The 15,726-nt window shown below is 38.6% G+C and overlaps 1 protein-coding gene across 2 annotated transcripts in view; it reads left to right on the forward strand.

The window, feature by feature from the left end:
* LOC139456409 (ataxin-2-like protein) overlaps positions 1–15,726 on the forward strand; it is a 157,084-nt gene that overhangs the window by 27,669 nt on the left and 113,689 nt on the right. For both annotated transcript variants that reach the window (XM_071238111.1, XM_071238112.1), the window contains exons 5-6: positions 7,753–7,906; positions 14,475–14,599. In XM_071238111.1, the coding sequence (XP_071094212.1) occupies positions 7,753–7,906; positions 14,475–14,599 (279 nt within the window). The remainder of the gene's footprint in view (positions 1–7,752; positions 7,907–14,474; positions 14,600–15,726) is intronic.

Here is a 15,726-nt window from a genome sequence, read left to right on the forward strand (position 1 = left end):
TGTTTTGCATAATTATATAGATATGCTACTAAAACTGTGCGACTGTGAGGTACATGACAAAATATATTTATTCATCAAAGTGAACGTAACTCTCACATTCCGTGTGGCTTTGATAACAGCACGTGATGTAAACAAAGGAAAACTACGCAAATGGACAAGGTTTTTCACGTTTCGGCATATTTTCTCACTAAAAGTTAACCATGACATATGTTTATCTAGATGTGACGCGGTCACGGTATGTGGTTAAGCAGAACCTATGGAACGGGATAAACAGTTGTAAGTATCGGAGGGACACATGTTTTTGCCGAAATTTAGGTAAACATTATTGAATGAAATCTTAAATAAAATAGATGACAAACATATGGTCAGATATACAGAGAACACATTTTTATTATCAGATAGTGTAACAACAGGATTAACTTGCGTAATTCAATTCAGATTTGTTATGCTATTTCCGATGACGGATCATGACAACCTGAAATGAGACTGAAGAAAAGTCTGTGCGTATTATACACGAGAGATATTTTTTTCAGGATTTAATTGCCCATAATTAGGGGTGCGTATTATACACGAGTGTGTATTATACACAAATAAATATGGTATATACGAAATGGAAAGCTTTGGGCGTTTGTTGTTGCTAATAAACTGTATTCAACCAGAAAATATTACAAGTGTTCACAATTCTTCAGTTCAACTTCACTGTTGATAGATAATACAAGATAACTAGATAAAAGATGTAAATGAGTAAGTGGTATTAAATTATAATCTGACATGAAATATATTTTAATATCCATCCATAATTAAAAATTATGTCTCACAGTTGAGACTGATGTTATTTATTCATCCTGTATTAGTGTCACTGTAAATTGTTTCATGAGCTGTGAAGTAATTAAAGATTGTGAAAAAATAAAACCAACAAACTTTGTTTTTCATTCATATATCCTTTATTTCTCTGTAGTACAATCAGCTGAGAACATTAATTAGCACTTGTTAACTTAAACTAAAGACATATAATATTTAAAAGAAACTTAACTTTAAGTGTAACATTAACAGTGAACACTTTAAATTTCATTAATAATACAATAAAACATTTGACTCCCAAAAATTCATAGGCTGAGTCAAGGTGACTCTTAGATATTGGAGTCTAGGGGGAACCCTGCCTAACCCTATCCGAGCTATTTAATTTGTAACAACTGACACACTAGTCGGGTCGGGGGAATTAGTGAGCAACCTTTATTAGGACTAGCATCGTCAAGACGTCTGAGTGGGGTATTCATTTTTAACTGCGACATGGTAATTGGTATCTCAGTGAGCTAGCACTATAAATCGGCATCAGTCCGGACTAGTACAAGCAGCCACATAAACACACACACATACATGCATGTCGCTATTTAAGTGCAATAATCTTGGTCGCGACGTTAAACCCCATTTCACCTTCACCACATGAGAAATCATCTTAAAGCTGTGTTAGCGGAAATAACTGTCATGCTGAGGCTTGGCTATTTGGCCCTATCTACTTGTGACTCAGAGTTTAAGCGCAGGCTGCTACATCAACCCTGGTCTTCCACATCTCTATTCAATGAACAGATTACAGACTCGCACGCAAGTTTCCAGTTTGCTAGGGATGAGATGGCACAGTCCAAGCGGGGTAAATACCACAGTAGGGAAGGTGATAAGAGGGGTAAACATTGCGATGTTGGACAGTCATGACACCTGCTCTTTATCAACCAAGCACACTTCGCCAATGGCAAGTGTTGTTTGGGTTACTCACCTCAGCACAGGATCTAACCGGAGGCCGATTACAAATATGGCCAATTCAACAATTCCTGAATCCTTACATCAGGCATCAGGATCCCCTCAAGGCCATTGCTCTACCAGCTGAACTAAGGCCTTACCTCAATTGGTGGACGGTAGAGTCTGACGTCTTAGGAGGAATCTCTTTATCTTGGTTATCCCCGAATCTACACCTGTTCGTAGACGCCTCCCTTCAGGAGTTGGGTGCTCACCTGCAAGGCTAGACAGTCTCAGGACTTTGGTCCAGCGCTCAGTGAAAGTGGCACGTAAACAACTTGAAGTTGGAAGCTTTAATTCTGGCCATATCACAATGGCAGAATCAACAGTCCGCCCAACTTGCAATATCCACAGACAACAGCACTGTGGTGCAGTTCCTGCGCAATCAGGGAACAACACACTCACACTCCCTACTTCAACAGACATTCAGGTTTTTCCATCTTGTGGATTGTCTGCAACTACAGTTCATAGCTCAACACATCCAAGGCAAAAGCTTTATCGCGTCCAGACAGGGTGGCTCTTACCGAATGGAAACTTCACACGGAAGCATTCCACATACTGCTTCTGAATTTCAGGCAACCAAATATCGACCTGTTTCCAACTTGCCAAAATTACTAACCTATGACATATGTCTGACGTATGTCTCTGGATCCGCAGACTTTGGCAGGACACATTCAGCACTCTTGGGAAGTTTTACTTCTCAGGGTAATACAAAAGAGCAAGGAGACAAGGACTCTGCTCTGACTTTGATCGCACCCTGGTGGCTGGCGAGAGGTTTGTTCGTTGAGCTAAAAAGAGAGGACAATTCACTACCCCAACAACAGTGGCCAACCTACTTATCCAACCTCACAGCAAATTGCTTCATCCAACACCAGACAGGTTTTGTCAGCACGTTAGGTTCGTCTTGGAAAGGCACGGGCAGCAAAAGCTATAACATTAGCTCATCGTCCCTCTACCAGAAGTCTATATGATGACACTAGGGGATCGTTTGAAACTTTTTGCAAGGCAAAATGTCAAGACCCTACCTACAACTGTGTCACCACAATTCCCAGCTGAATACCTCCTACATTTGTGTACCCACAGACACTTGGAAGATAGCACCATTACTGCGTACTTGGTTGCACTTAAATCAGTGTTGGCTGTTCCGGAAAATCACAAGGTGATTAAGGTCACGGAACTACAGGCCCTACTACGCTTGAGGATCAGAAGGCCAAGTTCCGACAACCTGCTTTGGACTTGAACGTGGTAATTCGAGGTTTGCGAGGACCCCCCTTTGAGCCCCTCTTTGCATCCATTTTATAACCTAGTCTTTCAAAGTAAATCTATTTCTACCCCGATTTTAATGGTAGCATATGTGTTTTAATGTTTGCTATATTTGTCAACAGCTGAAGGGATGATCTAAAGGTAGCAAAAGTACTGTAAGTCCCCATTGACCCTAGCATAGTAATCTCTCTTCAGTGGCTGGCGATCTATAGCTCATTTTTATCTTGTATTGTTATGTATGGTGTTATATTTGTATGGTTATCTACTAGTTTTAAATGAAATCTGTGATAAATCTAGTTATTTTACTGTCCTTCGACGATAGGTTTTTATAAAGTCTAAATATAACTATATTGAATATAATACTTTTTCTCATCACGTTATGGCTGAAAAATAATGCCGATGTGACGTTAAATTTGAACTCACTCACTCACTAATTTTATAACCTCACAAAAAAAAAGTGTTTCTCTTGCCATTAGCCACGGTGGCACGGTTGAGTGAACTACATGTGATCAACATCACCAGGGTTCGCTTTGAGCAGAGCGGTACATCTTGAGTTGTGCTGGGATTTTATTGCAAAAAATCAACTACCAGGCCAACCCGATCGTTCCTTCACCATCCCACCAACATCGACTATTGTGGGAAGCAAAGATGAGAGTGAACTTGTACTATGTCCAGTGCGAGCGCTGCAAATTTTCATCTGCCATTCCAAGACAAGTCGTGGTTCGAGGGAACAGTTATTTATACCCGTGTCTCCTACATCCACACCTTATCTCTATGGCTATACGCAGTCATCCTTCAGGTTTATTTGATCGCCATTCATAATCTTCATGAAATAAGGGTGCTAGCCTCTACCATGGCTTTACACAGCAATTGTTCTATTAAAACAATCATGGAAGGATGTTTTTGGAGGTCCAACAAAGTTTTCGCCAGTCATTGTGACTCTCGAGGACGTCAAAAGTGTACAAGGTTTTGGGCTGTTGGTTGTAGCCCAGCAGGTCACCAACCCTCGACGCAAATAATGTACTCGCCCTATACACAGCCATTCCATTTTTCTGTGCAGTCGCTTAGATTTTGCCAGTGGAAATATAATAGACAATCCCTTGCCCACAAGGGCTCTATGAAGTAGGAAGTAAATATATAGTTTGTGAGCTAGTTTTGTCTTTATAACGAAGGTTAAAGGGAGCTACTCTTTAATTCCTATGTTCAATTGTTTTCACATTGAAATAACCTGACAATAATGGCGTTTTTCTGAACTTTTCCGCTTCACGGTTTATCAACCAACTGGTGTCGTATCTTCAGGGTGTGAATTATTGAGGTTTCTGTATTTTGAGGGTTCTCACTTCCAAACCTTCCGATACATATGCATTATGGAGTAACACAGGATAAGTAAAAAATGAGTAAAATCGAAATATTTTTTACGTTTGTATGCTTTTCCTGCATTACTACATTTAAGCCACACCCATCGCAGACTTGCCTCCCTACTGTGGCTTCAGAAACCTCAAAATTATGTTTTTCTGAAAGCTTGGAGACAGGAAGTGATGTGAAGAGGTGACCTAAGGTCATCAAGGTCACAGGACAGTGGCGGTGGTCACCACATGTGGGACTACGAACAACAGTTATATTTCTTCACCCAAGACCATCGCCATTACGCTATCCCATTTTTTGTTGGAAGGTTAGCAGTGAATGCACAAATATATACAAATATAAAAAATATAAAGATTTTACCAAGTTTTGACTTTCCTGACATGAAAACTACTCATGGATTTTTTTCTAATTGGGGGTACAGTTTCTATACCAAGTGGAGAGGTGCAGTGCAAAGTTTGTTTTTCGTTCAGTAGATTTTCTGAGAAAATGTTGATTTTTTTTATATATTTTTTCATGTCAAGTGTACCATGTCCGACAAAGCTTGCTGAAGATGCACCAGTGCATCTTTGAATCATGCCATTACTCTGTCATTGTTGTGCTTTTGAAAGAGAAACTGGCTCAAATGTTAAGGCATCAATGCATCTCCAATATCAAACTTGTTCTTCAGCTGATATTGGAGGCAAGGTTGTGTGATCCCTGCTCAATTTTTGCCTTGTTTTTTTTTTTATGTTAAGTAGTTTGTTTTTTTCAACAATGGCTGCCTGTACAGACACAAAAAAGTATCTATCAATGCAGCAACACATTGTAATTGATCAGTCTTCATCTGAACATCAGTTATTTCATATAAGTGAATGAATAAATTGAATAGATAACATCAATGACATACATATAGAAAGAAATTGTATTGTTATTGTTTATGTGTCTTGAAGATTTGGTTTCCAAACAAAACAATTCTAAAATATAGTTAACAATATCATGAATTTTTGTTTCAATGAAACTACATGACATTTGTTGTTTTTTGTTTAATCACGAAGACCTGGGTGGCATGTAAGTTAGTGAGGTAACCATATGTTTATCAGAGAATGTTATCTTTTGAAAACAGAACAGATCACACATGAACACTGAAAATCTTCCAGTTCTGTTCTTTTGGCACAAGGACCGCCTCCGTGGTCTAAAGGTACAGCGTCCGCCCGGAGCGAGGAAGGTCCGGGGTTCGATCCCCAGCCGCGTCATACCAAAAGACGTTAAAAGATGGTACTTGTTCTTACCCTGTCTGGCACTCGGCATTAAGGGGCTAAAACAAGGACTGGTTGGCTCAGAGTCAGTATACTGTGTCTAAGTGGGGTATTCATGTTAAACTGTGGCATGGTATCTCAGTGTGCTAGCACTCTAAATCGGCATCAGTCCGGACTAGTACAAGCAGCCACACACACACATACATGTGCATGCACGTCGCTATATAAGTGCAATAATCTTGGGTCGCGACGTTAAACCCCATTTCACCTCACCTCACCTTTTGGCACAAAGTACATGGAAAACATCCTACTTTAAAGTGCAAGTATCATGAAAAATAGTCATAGATGTTTCTTGTATCATTATGTAGCCAGTATGATGTACAATATGATGGTCTGTATTTGTAACATATCTTAAAAGCGGTAATGAGAATTAGCACGGCTGGCTAGGCCTGTAAGCTCATTGGGTATTAGCACCAGCCGGGTACAGAATATACACGATTGTTTCATTAGTTGTGGGGAGAACAGTAAGGATTCCATGTATATCAAGTGTATAGCTAATGGTAGGTGACAAGCAACCTTGAATTATATAATTTTAAGAATGTAAGATATTTTCCTTTTAGATTTAAGGGACGAAGGTTCCACTCATATTATATATAACATGGATTCACAGTCTAAATCTGCACGGTTGTATATACCCATGAAACTTGTGCTATTAGTATTTTATCCTGGGTTTGACCAATGAAATAGTATGTAATTAGTCTGGTTCGACTTTCCAGGTTTGTTGCAGAATGGCCAGGTCCCTCACACCATGACACTCATATCCCTAAAACTAAAGAACAAGAACCATTGTGACCTGAACAAAAGGCTTTTGTTTAACAGTCACTGTTTGAGTAGAAAAATTAAATATAAATGCAGATCATCACCAGCCTTGGATCTGACTTTTTTATCAGTTGCTGGGCTTCAGAATATCCAGTCATTGTCCCACAAGTATCACAGTCTTCTGGGTAGAGTGAAAAAAACGTACTTGTGTACATGATTATCCTCGACAGATAAATCCTTTCTTGTTGACCACCAGCCTTCCCATATCCCCTTGTTTTGCATAAACTGCTGAAAATCATCGACCTTGGAAACCATTACAATTGCGGATATAGACATCTAAATCTGATGTCTTATGTACAGGTCAAAGTCTGGAAGTTATGTTCTTGAATGGAAAGTACCAACGAAGTTGGCAGGGGATATAGAATTGGGATCCGTGCATGTGTGCGTCCCGAAATCGTTTCCGGAGCATAACACAGAAACCGTTGAATATTTCTCTACGAAACTTTGCATGTCTATCAGACTCATGCTGAACTTAGGTTCTATTAGGGTGCTGTTCGTTTCTGGAGCGTAACTCAAAAACCATGAAATACTTTCTTACAAAACTTTGCATGTTTACCAGACACATACTGAACTGGTAGCTTTTGCTATTTAGGAGTTTTATAAATTTTTATTTAAGTAATAACACAACTCATTACAAATACAACAGTGTAACTGATCTTAAACCCACTCAACTGTATAAACACCTCCTATCCATTATATATTCTTGTCAACCATACACTGTACTTCGCTTGCTTGATAACGGTGTTAGAATCTGCACCAAAACCATCGCTTCTAATTGTAATAAAGAAGTTGTTCGTCCATATGTCTCATCCTTACTCATTACAAATACAGTTACATATTCTATCATAATCTGCAGATGGCAAAACAGCACCAGTAATAATTTTTTTTAGTGCCGCCATTAGGCCATTTACAAAAAGGCCCAGTGAACATAGTTCACTGGAGCTAATGCTTTGCACACAATCGGACATGTCATATTGGCGGAGGATGTGAGTATTTCATGCTTGTTCGACTTTCAAAGCTTTTGAGCAAATGGCGGTGACCTGGATGCTTCAATTTTTGCAAGTATTTGCAAACATACAATTTCTAGTTACTTAACAAATAATTGAAACAACATTTGAGGTTGGCCCAGGACAAATGTGCTGCTTTTATTGTATGTCCAAATCAATGATCTTGTGAAATCAAAACACATTAAACCATTTTCATAATATTTCTTCAACAGATGAATGTGGTTTTAGAACTGGCACACAAGATAGAAGACTCAAGATGTAGCAGTATTCCATCCAAAGATCGACTCATAGAGAAACTTATCTTTGGAAAAGATGATGTGGTTTCTCTCAATGCTGCCAATGTTGATTTGGATTATGCAGTCAAAGGTTGGTGATTTTTTTAGCTTAACTTTACATCGTCAATGTGAGTTTATGGGCCTTTGTTTGTCTGCCAACTGGGGCTGTTATAATTCACTTGTGTATTCGATGAATCAAACCGTATCCCTTCATGAATTGAATTATATATTCGTGGCCACTAGAATGGAATATGTACAAATTTTTTTGTAAAGATTGTTATTTAACTTGAACTCATCTGTTATTTATCAAAGTGAGATATGCAAAATGGAATATATACAAGCTTGTGTCAGTTTTCCAAGGCCCCTTATGGTACTGTCAACCAAAACAAGGCGCACTGTCGTGATGTACTGCTGTAATGTTTCAACCTCAGCAATTGCATGACGTTCATTTACTGAATACCTCTAATGATGCCTTGCAACAAAATTAAGTTGTCAGGGAATAGGTACATATATCGGAAATGCCATACTTTGACTTGTTAAAGTTATATTTGCTGCAATTTGACTATTGTATGTCAATGTAAGGTTTTCATAATGTTTTCATAATCAAATGCATAGAGCACGGGGAATCTCAACTGTGACTGGTCAAATCCGGCTGTAGCAGTCAGCTGAACCAAGTGCTACACTTGTGGTTATAATTATTTGACATAACAACAGATAACAGAATGTGTTATTCTTGATAAAATAATCATTTTAGATACAATTCTTCCAAGCATTGCAACAAAATTCTTTGAACTTATGTTATTAGGTATTTAAGTGAATCACTGGTAGATTGGGGGGAAATGTGTTTTCAGCTGATTGCTGTTTTCGGCTTGGTTTACGACATTAAGACAGTAATCTTATTCTCTCTGTATGAAATAATGCCTAGCAGAAAAGGAAATACAATTTAAATGGTAAATCATCAAATCCTATGATATTTTATCTCTAACTTCCATTTTTTATTGACCAAGTTTGTTATCCCCTGTTTGTTGGATACTACACATAATACTCGATAATTTTTATTTTACCCTATGAATCATAAACAGCTCCAATATTTTGATCCTTTTTCAAATTAACTGAGGCGAGGCTATAGTGACGGAGATCATGTTAGGTAGGCAAAGCATGTACTGTTGTGTTGGTCACCTACAACTCCACCTTGGTTAAACAGCTGATTGTCTATAATGCTCATCAATTATCACGGAGCGAATACTGTATTTTTTTGCAACCATAAATCTGCATTTACGTACCCTGTACCTAAAACTATCCATAACAACTTATTACACGCATTGATTTCTTCAAAGACAACACTCTTATTATCCCCCGCCCAACGAAGTTGCAGGGGATATAGCAATGGGCTCTGTCCGTCCGTCACGTTTCGTTTCTGGAGCATAACTCAGAAACCGTTAGATATGTTTTCATGAAACTCTGCATGTCTGTCAGGTACATGCTGAACTGGTGCCTTTTACTATTTAAACATTTTGGAAATTTATATTTCTTTATTTTTCCATGCGAACAAGTTGAACTTATAGAAATTCATGAATTCTTCTTTTGAATGCCAAAAGATTCAACTTGATACCCATTTAACTTGTTAAAGGAATCTTATAAGTCACAGTAAAGTTTTTTCGTGGGCCAAAATTTTGTGTTTGTCATCATTTGGAGGTATCTCCCATAGTAGGGGAAACTGTGCATGCCTTCTACCAAGTTGTCAGTTTGTGCCTCAATAATGGTTGAGGGTAACTTTCGTTTAATGACTTCATTATGAAATCCATCATCCCTACTTCTGCATTGATTATGACAGAGATGAGTGTGCAATAAAATGACATACTTCTTCATGAAACTTTTTACAGTTTTCAGCACATGATATGAAGACTTTTGTGCTGTAGGTGCAGTTACAGCACGTTTCCTTCTGTCACAAAAAGTCCCAGTACCTGTTGAAAGAATACAATACCCAGGCATGCTAGCTTTTGGTTTAATTTGATTTTTTTCGACCCTAAGCTTTGGCTATTACTCTAAATTATATCTGCAATGGGTGAGGTATTCTTTTCATATTACCGTCACTATTTTGTGTATTAATATTTGGGTAATTTTGGTGTAAAAAGCGAAGCATCACTGTATATATGTAATCTGTCATAACTGTCATACTTAGACATATTAGAATATTTCTTGTAATTTGACTTTTATGTGTCTACAAACTGTTTTCGCAATTGAAATAGCAAGATTGTGGGAAGCCTCAATGGTGACTGGTCAATTTGTTCCGTACGTAAAATATTCGACAACAGACATCAACGGTTACACTTATGGTTATTATTATTCTAAATGCTGCAACTATAATAACATGATTTCGAAAAATATTATTCCTGATAAAATGATAGTACCATATACAATTATTCCGATCATTCATGTCTGGTGATGTATTTTTCTCAAATTAAACATTTTCATGGTTATCACCTGTTCAAGTTCTTGGAACTATTGAATGAGGCCTTTACTGGGTTGGCCTTGATTATTTACTTGGCTCAGTCAGAAAGTTTGAAGTGCACGGTTTACCATTCCCTACAGCTTTCCCGTCTCTGGACAGGATGCTCAGAAGATCAGTGTCAGGACATGGCAGCATAAGGTCGAGGATGGACTTCTCATGAACCTTTGTCATTTTGATGACACAGTAATGCCTTTAGACCAAAGACGAAGTGCAGGCAGATTTGTTTTTTTGACACAGAAAAGACAGCCTTGGCTACAACAGCTCATATTGTGGATATTCATGTGGATGTAACCATGATGAACATCGATGGGACCAGAATTCACTTTACATGTGCCGCATGTGTATAAAAACCAACACAATGTGTTTTTTGCCAGTTCAAGCACTGAAATGTTGCTTTGCAGAAACAAGGTCTATCAGGAAGTAGAGGAAGTAGAAAAATTCTGTAAGCTAACCAACATACAGGATTGGATTCTCCTCTGGCACATTATCCACATGAAATCACTACACTACAAACCAACATCTCAGTGGCATATGTTATCAAGTGATGTTTTGGGCAGACAGACCACCTGTCATCTTATGTACCTCTCTGAAGGAAATGTAGAGTGAGTCCATCAGGTCAGGCCACTTGGTGTTTGCACAGTTGATGTCTGTCCTGCATATGTGTCTCAGGACATTGAATTTGTATTTTCTAGCATTTTTTCAGAATTAATCTCAGGAATGTCTTAACTATATGTTATTTGCTAATTTGGTTCATTGTTACCTTCCTGCTGAGTGTTTGCCAGATATTTCCCGTGTGTCACATAGTGTCACAATAAATATTCCAAGAGAATGTTGATCTCAGGTTGCTATCCCAGTGTTCCCATTTACCGGTAATTACCAGTTTTTTACCGGTAAAAGTACGTTTGAATCAGTAATTCATGTGACTGCCACAGTGTTCCCGCTGGCTTTTGAAACTGCCAGTCCCTTTGGACTGGCAACTCTAAACATTACCGGTCACCCCTAATTTTTGCAAGTCCCCAACTTTCAACAAATGAAAAAGCGTATGAAAATTATTTGGTTTTAATTCATTCAACTTCATGTTCAGTGCAAAGATGGCATCTCTGAAGTAACCTAGTTAGATCTATACGTCAATCACAAAAACCTCAGCCATAATTTTCTCTTTATTTTTTAATAATTTCGAGAAAAAGCCGCTACAACTGGATATTTAACCTAGAAATAGACAAGGGGAAACCCTGATGGTAACCGAAAACTGACTTTGTTCGAGATATGTACTTATATGAATATCACTGATGTTCTGTTCAACAACAAAGATTTATAAGGTACTTTATTTGCCAGTCCACAGGGACTGGCAGGCACATGAATTACCGATCCAAGCCTAATTTTACGGGTTAAAGACTGGTAATTACCGGTAAACGGGAACACTATGCCAGTCCCTGTGGATCGGCAAATAACATACCTTATTAATCTTTGTTGTTGAACAAAACATCGGTGATATTCATGTAAGTACAAAAGAACAAAGTCAGCTTGTCTGTTACCATCAGGGTTCCCCTTGTCTATTCCTAGGTTAAATATCCATTTGTAGTGACATCTTCTCGAAATATTAAAAAACAAAGAGAAAATTGTGGCTGAAGTTTTTGTGATTGCCGTATAGATCTAACTAGGTTACTTCAGAGATGACATCTTTGCACTGAACATGAAGTTGATAAAATTAAAACCAAATAATTTTCATATGTATTTTTGTATGTTGAAAGTTGGGACTTGCAAAAATTAGGGGTGACTGGTAATTTTAAGAGTTGCCAGTCAACAAGGATAGAGGAATAGTGAAGAGACAGAGTCTTATGTATAATTTCTAATGTATCTGATATCCCGATGTAATCCAGTGCTTGTTACCATCTGCAGACCCCACCACTGACTGTGGGATAAGCATTGCATTGTTGTGTGTCAGGATAAGAACTGATCAACATGAATTTGGAAAGGATGTCAGTCTACTTATTTTGACAAAGCAAGTCTCGGGGCCCCCCTGTCCGTCTCATGTTTTGTTAAGTTGCAAGGTGATGAGAAGGCAGTGAAGAACAAAATTGCAATGTGTTGTGCCAGGATAAGTCAATTCTTAAGTACTATTTATGAATCCCCCTATATCCCACCTTCTTAACTCTTTCATCACTGGCTGCCCCAGAGTTATGTCCCTTGAAACCCTGCAGTCCCTGACACTGACAAGGCCTGTACACTGGCCTCCCTGACAGTATTATTGGAAAATCACACCATCATTTTTGATGCACTTTTTCTACCAGAAACTTGCTTTTAATATACATTTATCATATACCATTGTAAAGAGGATTAAGTATACTTTAATATTCTTTGTTGTTATTGTCTCTAACCTTAGTCATTATCTAATTACAGGTGTTTACAAGTGAAATAAAACTTGAAAACACTGAAAAAATGAAAACAGACAATGAATTTTGGCTCAAATTGTATTAAAAATCACAAAAATAAATCACAGATACAAGGTAAACATAACACAGTGGTCTTGTCATCTTGGACGGCACAGGTAATCGCAGGTGTTACAGGTAAATTCTCTTCATGCACATCTGTAAACAAATAAACAAGTTTACAACTCTTGGTACTGACTTTGTTTTCTATACTGATGTCACATATTACTTATGATACACCTACAGCCTCTTAGGTAAACTCGTTAACACAGGTAAACTTGTTAACGCAGGTAAACTGGTTAACACAGGTAAAAACAAATATTTGATTTATTTTGTTCTTTTTCAGGATTTGAAACAAAAATTAAGTATTTAAGTTTTTAAAAAGTAATTTATCACATTACCTGAACATTGAACCACAGCTACTATAAGAATGACATCACAGGGAAGATATCACAGATTGATCTGAAGAGGGAAAGATTGTAAAAGGACAGAAAGATCGTAAATTCAAGTTCTGCAAATATAAAAGTTGTAATAACATATTTACAATACACTGCTATTTACAACTGCATAATAAATTAAATCAGTACTTTATTAAATCAATTAATAAATAAATAATTTATACAGTTGCTAAAATTTAAATTAAGATGTAAAAAACCAGAGAACAAACATGATTATAGAAATAAATTTTATTCAAATTGAGCGAAATATAAGGACATACGACAAACCGGCAAACTACAATTCGGATTGCGATCAGAAAAAAAAATTAAAAAAAAAAGAAACAAATACGTCATGCCACTCACCTTTGTTGTTGTTGTGATCGCTCGTTCACGTGTAGGCTGCATTCTCATTCGTTGCACTGATAATCTGTTCAAACACAGAATCATTGTAAAACAGTTGGAAAAAATCAATAGCATGACTCTTCACTCACCGTGTCAATATATATATATTCTTGAGTCCGGTCGCCTCTTCAAAATCCCTCATGTCTCCACTGTTGTGGTCCCTCTGCCACTCCCATTCTTGAAAGTTGGCGGGGGGGGACACCTCGTCGAAACCGTCAAAATCTTCACCAAAATATTCGCGAAATTCCCTCTCCCCTTCGCTTAAATTATTCAATTCAAACACATTATTATTCCCGATAGAGTCGTTGTTAATCATCTGATCGCTATCCGAATCGTAGTTGGCCGCCATTACGCTTGATTTACGATTCAAGCGAGAAAAATACCTTTCGCGAAAACAGGTGACATCCGCGATTTTCGCGCCAAAAAGACGGGGAAATTCCATAGAATGACGTGTCACTCACGTGTAGATCTCGTTTCCATATTTAGAACGAGATTACACACGAGAAAGGAAGTAGAAAGAGCGATTTTGTAAACACGCTCGCGCCACCCCGATTTATCGGGCAGCCGTGTGTGGGGCTTGGACAGTTCTCGCCAGATTTTTCGGGCAGCCGGGTACTGGGACACGGTTTATGCTGCCCGATAAATCGGGCAGTCGGGGCGAAAGGGTTAATGTGTTTGTGGTAGATGTGCTTGTGATGAATGTTAATGATTTCAAAACTGATATTCCATTACACCCATTACACCCGTAGAATTGTTTTGACACATAATAGGGTACTATTGAAGGTCAAACTAAAAAAATCATCTCTACCCGATAACTTTAGTTTTTATTAATTATTTTTTCATGATTTGATTACAAGGTGATATGATTCTTCTTTACAGATACATTCACTGACACAGCAATAAGCCGCTTCAATGGCCAGTCCTATGATAGAGAAGTCAGGGAATTGCAGCCATGGGAAGGCGATACTGGAGATGATATTAGTCTAATGGAAAACGATTCATCAGTAAGTGGTTATCACGTATGTGATATTGAATTGTTTTGTTTGTTGTTTAACGCCGCACTTGGCAATATTCCAGCTATATGACGGCGGTCTGTAAAATAATCGAGTCTGGACCAGACAATCTAGTGATTGACATCATGAGCATCGATCCATGTAATTGGGATCGATGACATGTATCAACCAAGTCAGCGATGTTAAAATAGACAGACACAGGTTCTTCATATACACTTGTATTCAAAACGACTGCAACACAATACACCTCCTGCACCCACACAGGTTGTCACTCAACTGCCTGCCTAGAGCAAACCAAGATGGCCGCCGTAAAGTCATTCTCAAATCATAGACAGTAGTTTCGTATTCGAGAGGAAGTTTCGTATCCACACATTAACAAGCGAGCCTGACCACCCGACCCCGTTTTAGTTTGCTTGTCATATCCGTTGTGGTAAAAATCTTCAAAATATCCTCACCCATGTTGCCTTAATTATACACAGAATTGTACAAATGATTTGAAGTATGATTTTGGTGTTCCTTTCTCCCCTTCAAGCTTTAGCAGGTATCAGCAACTCTCATGCAACTGCCTTGCTCAGCAGTCACTGCAGTTCGAGGATGTCAGACTCTCAAGTATCTCTACTTAAGTCGCCAGAGATTACTACTCAACCCTCCATGTCGGGTTGGGCTTTTCCCTGTTCTACAGGGACGTCTGAAATACTTTACCCTCCTGCATGTACCCATGCATAACCAGATCCTCTGCGCCTGTCACGACTACCCCACACTAAGCTGACCACACCTTTTCAGGCGGTTGCAGGGGAGCGAGCCTCAAGGAGACCTACGCCTTCGGGCTCCTCAGTGACTTCTTGGGCTTATGAGCGCTTCAGCTATGCCAGCGCTTACGGTCTTCACTGTGACGCCTGACCTGACGTCTGACTGACCAGTTGTTTACTGCACACCCAGTTTTCTCACCAGCACTTGCCATGTCCACGTCACCATACATGCAGGGCTTCTTTCAGCAGACCTTTGTGCCTCAACTTTATTTGGCATCTACGTTTGACAACCAGTCTGCCTCTGGCGTCTTATGCACCATTGATGTCTCCAGCGCTTGCAGCACCTCTAACCTTCTGTTTGTCAAACCA

The sequence above is a fragment of the Haliotis cracherodii genome, unplaced genomic scaffold (genome assembly GCF_022045235.1).
Source record: "Haliotis cracherodii isolate W230 unplaced genomic scaffold, xgHalCrac1.p SCAF_11, whole genome shotgun sequence".
In the NCBI taxonomy this organism is placed as follows: domain Eukaryota; kingdom Metazoa; phylum Mollusca; class Gastropoda; order Lepetellida; family Haliotidae; genus Haliotis; species Haliotis cracherodii.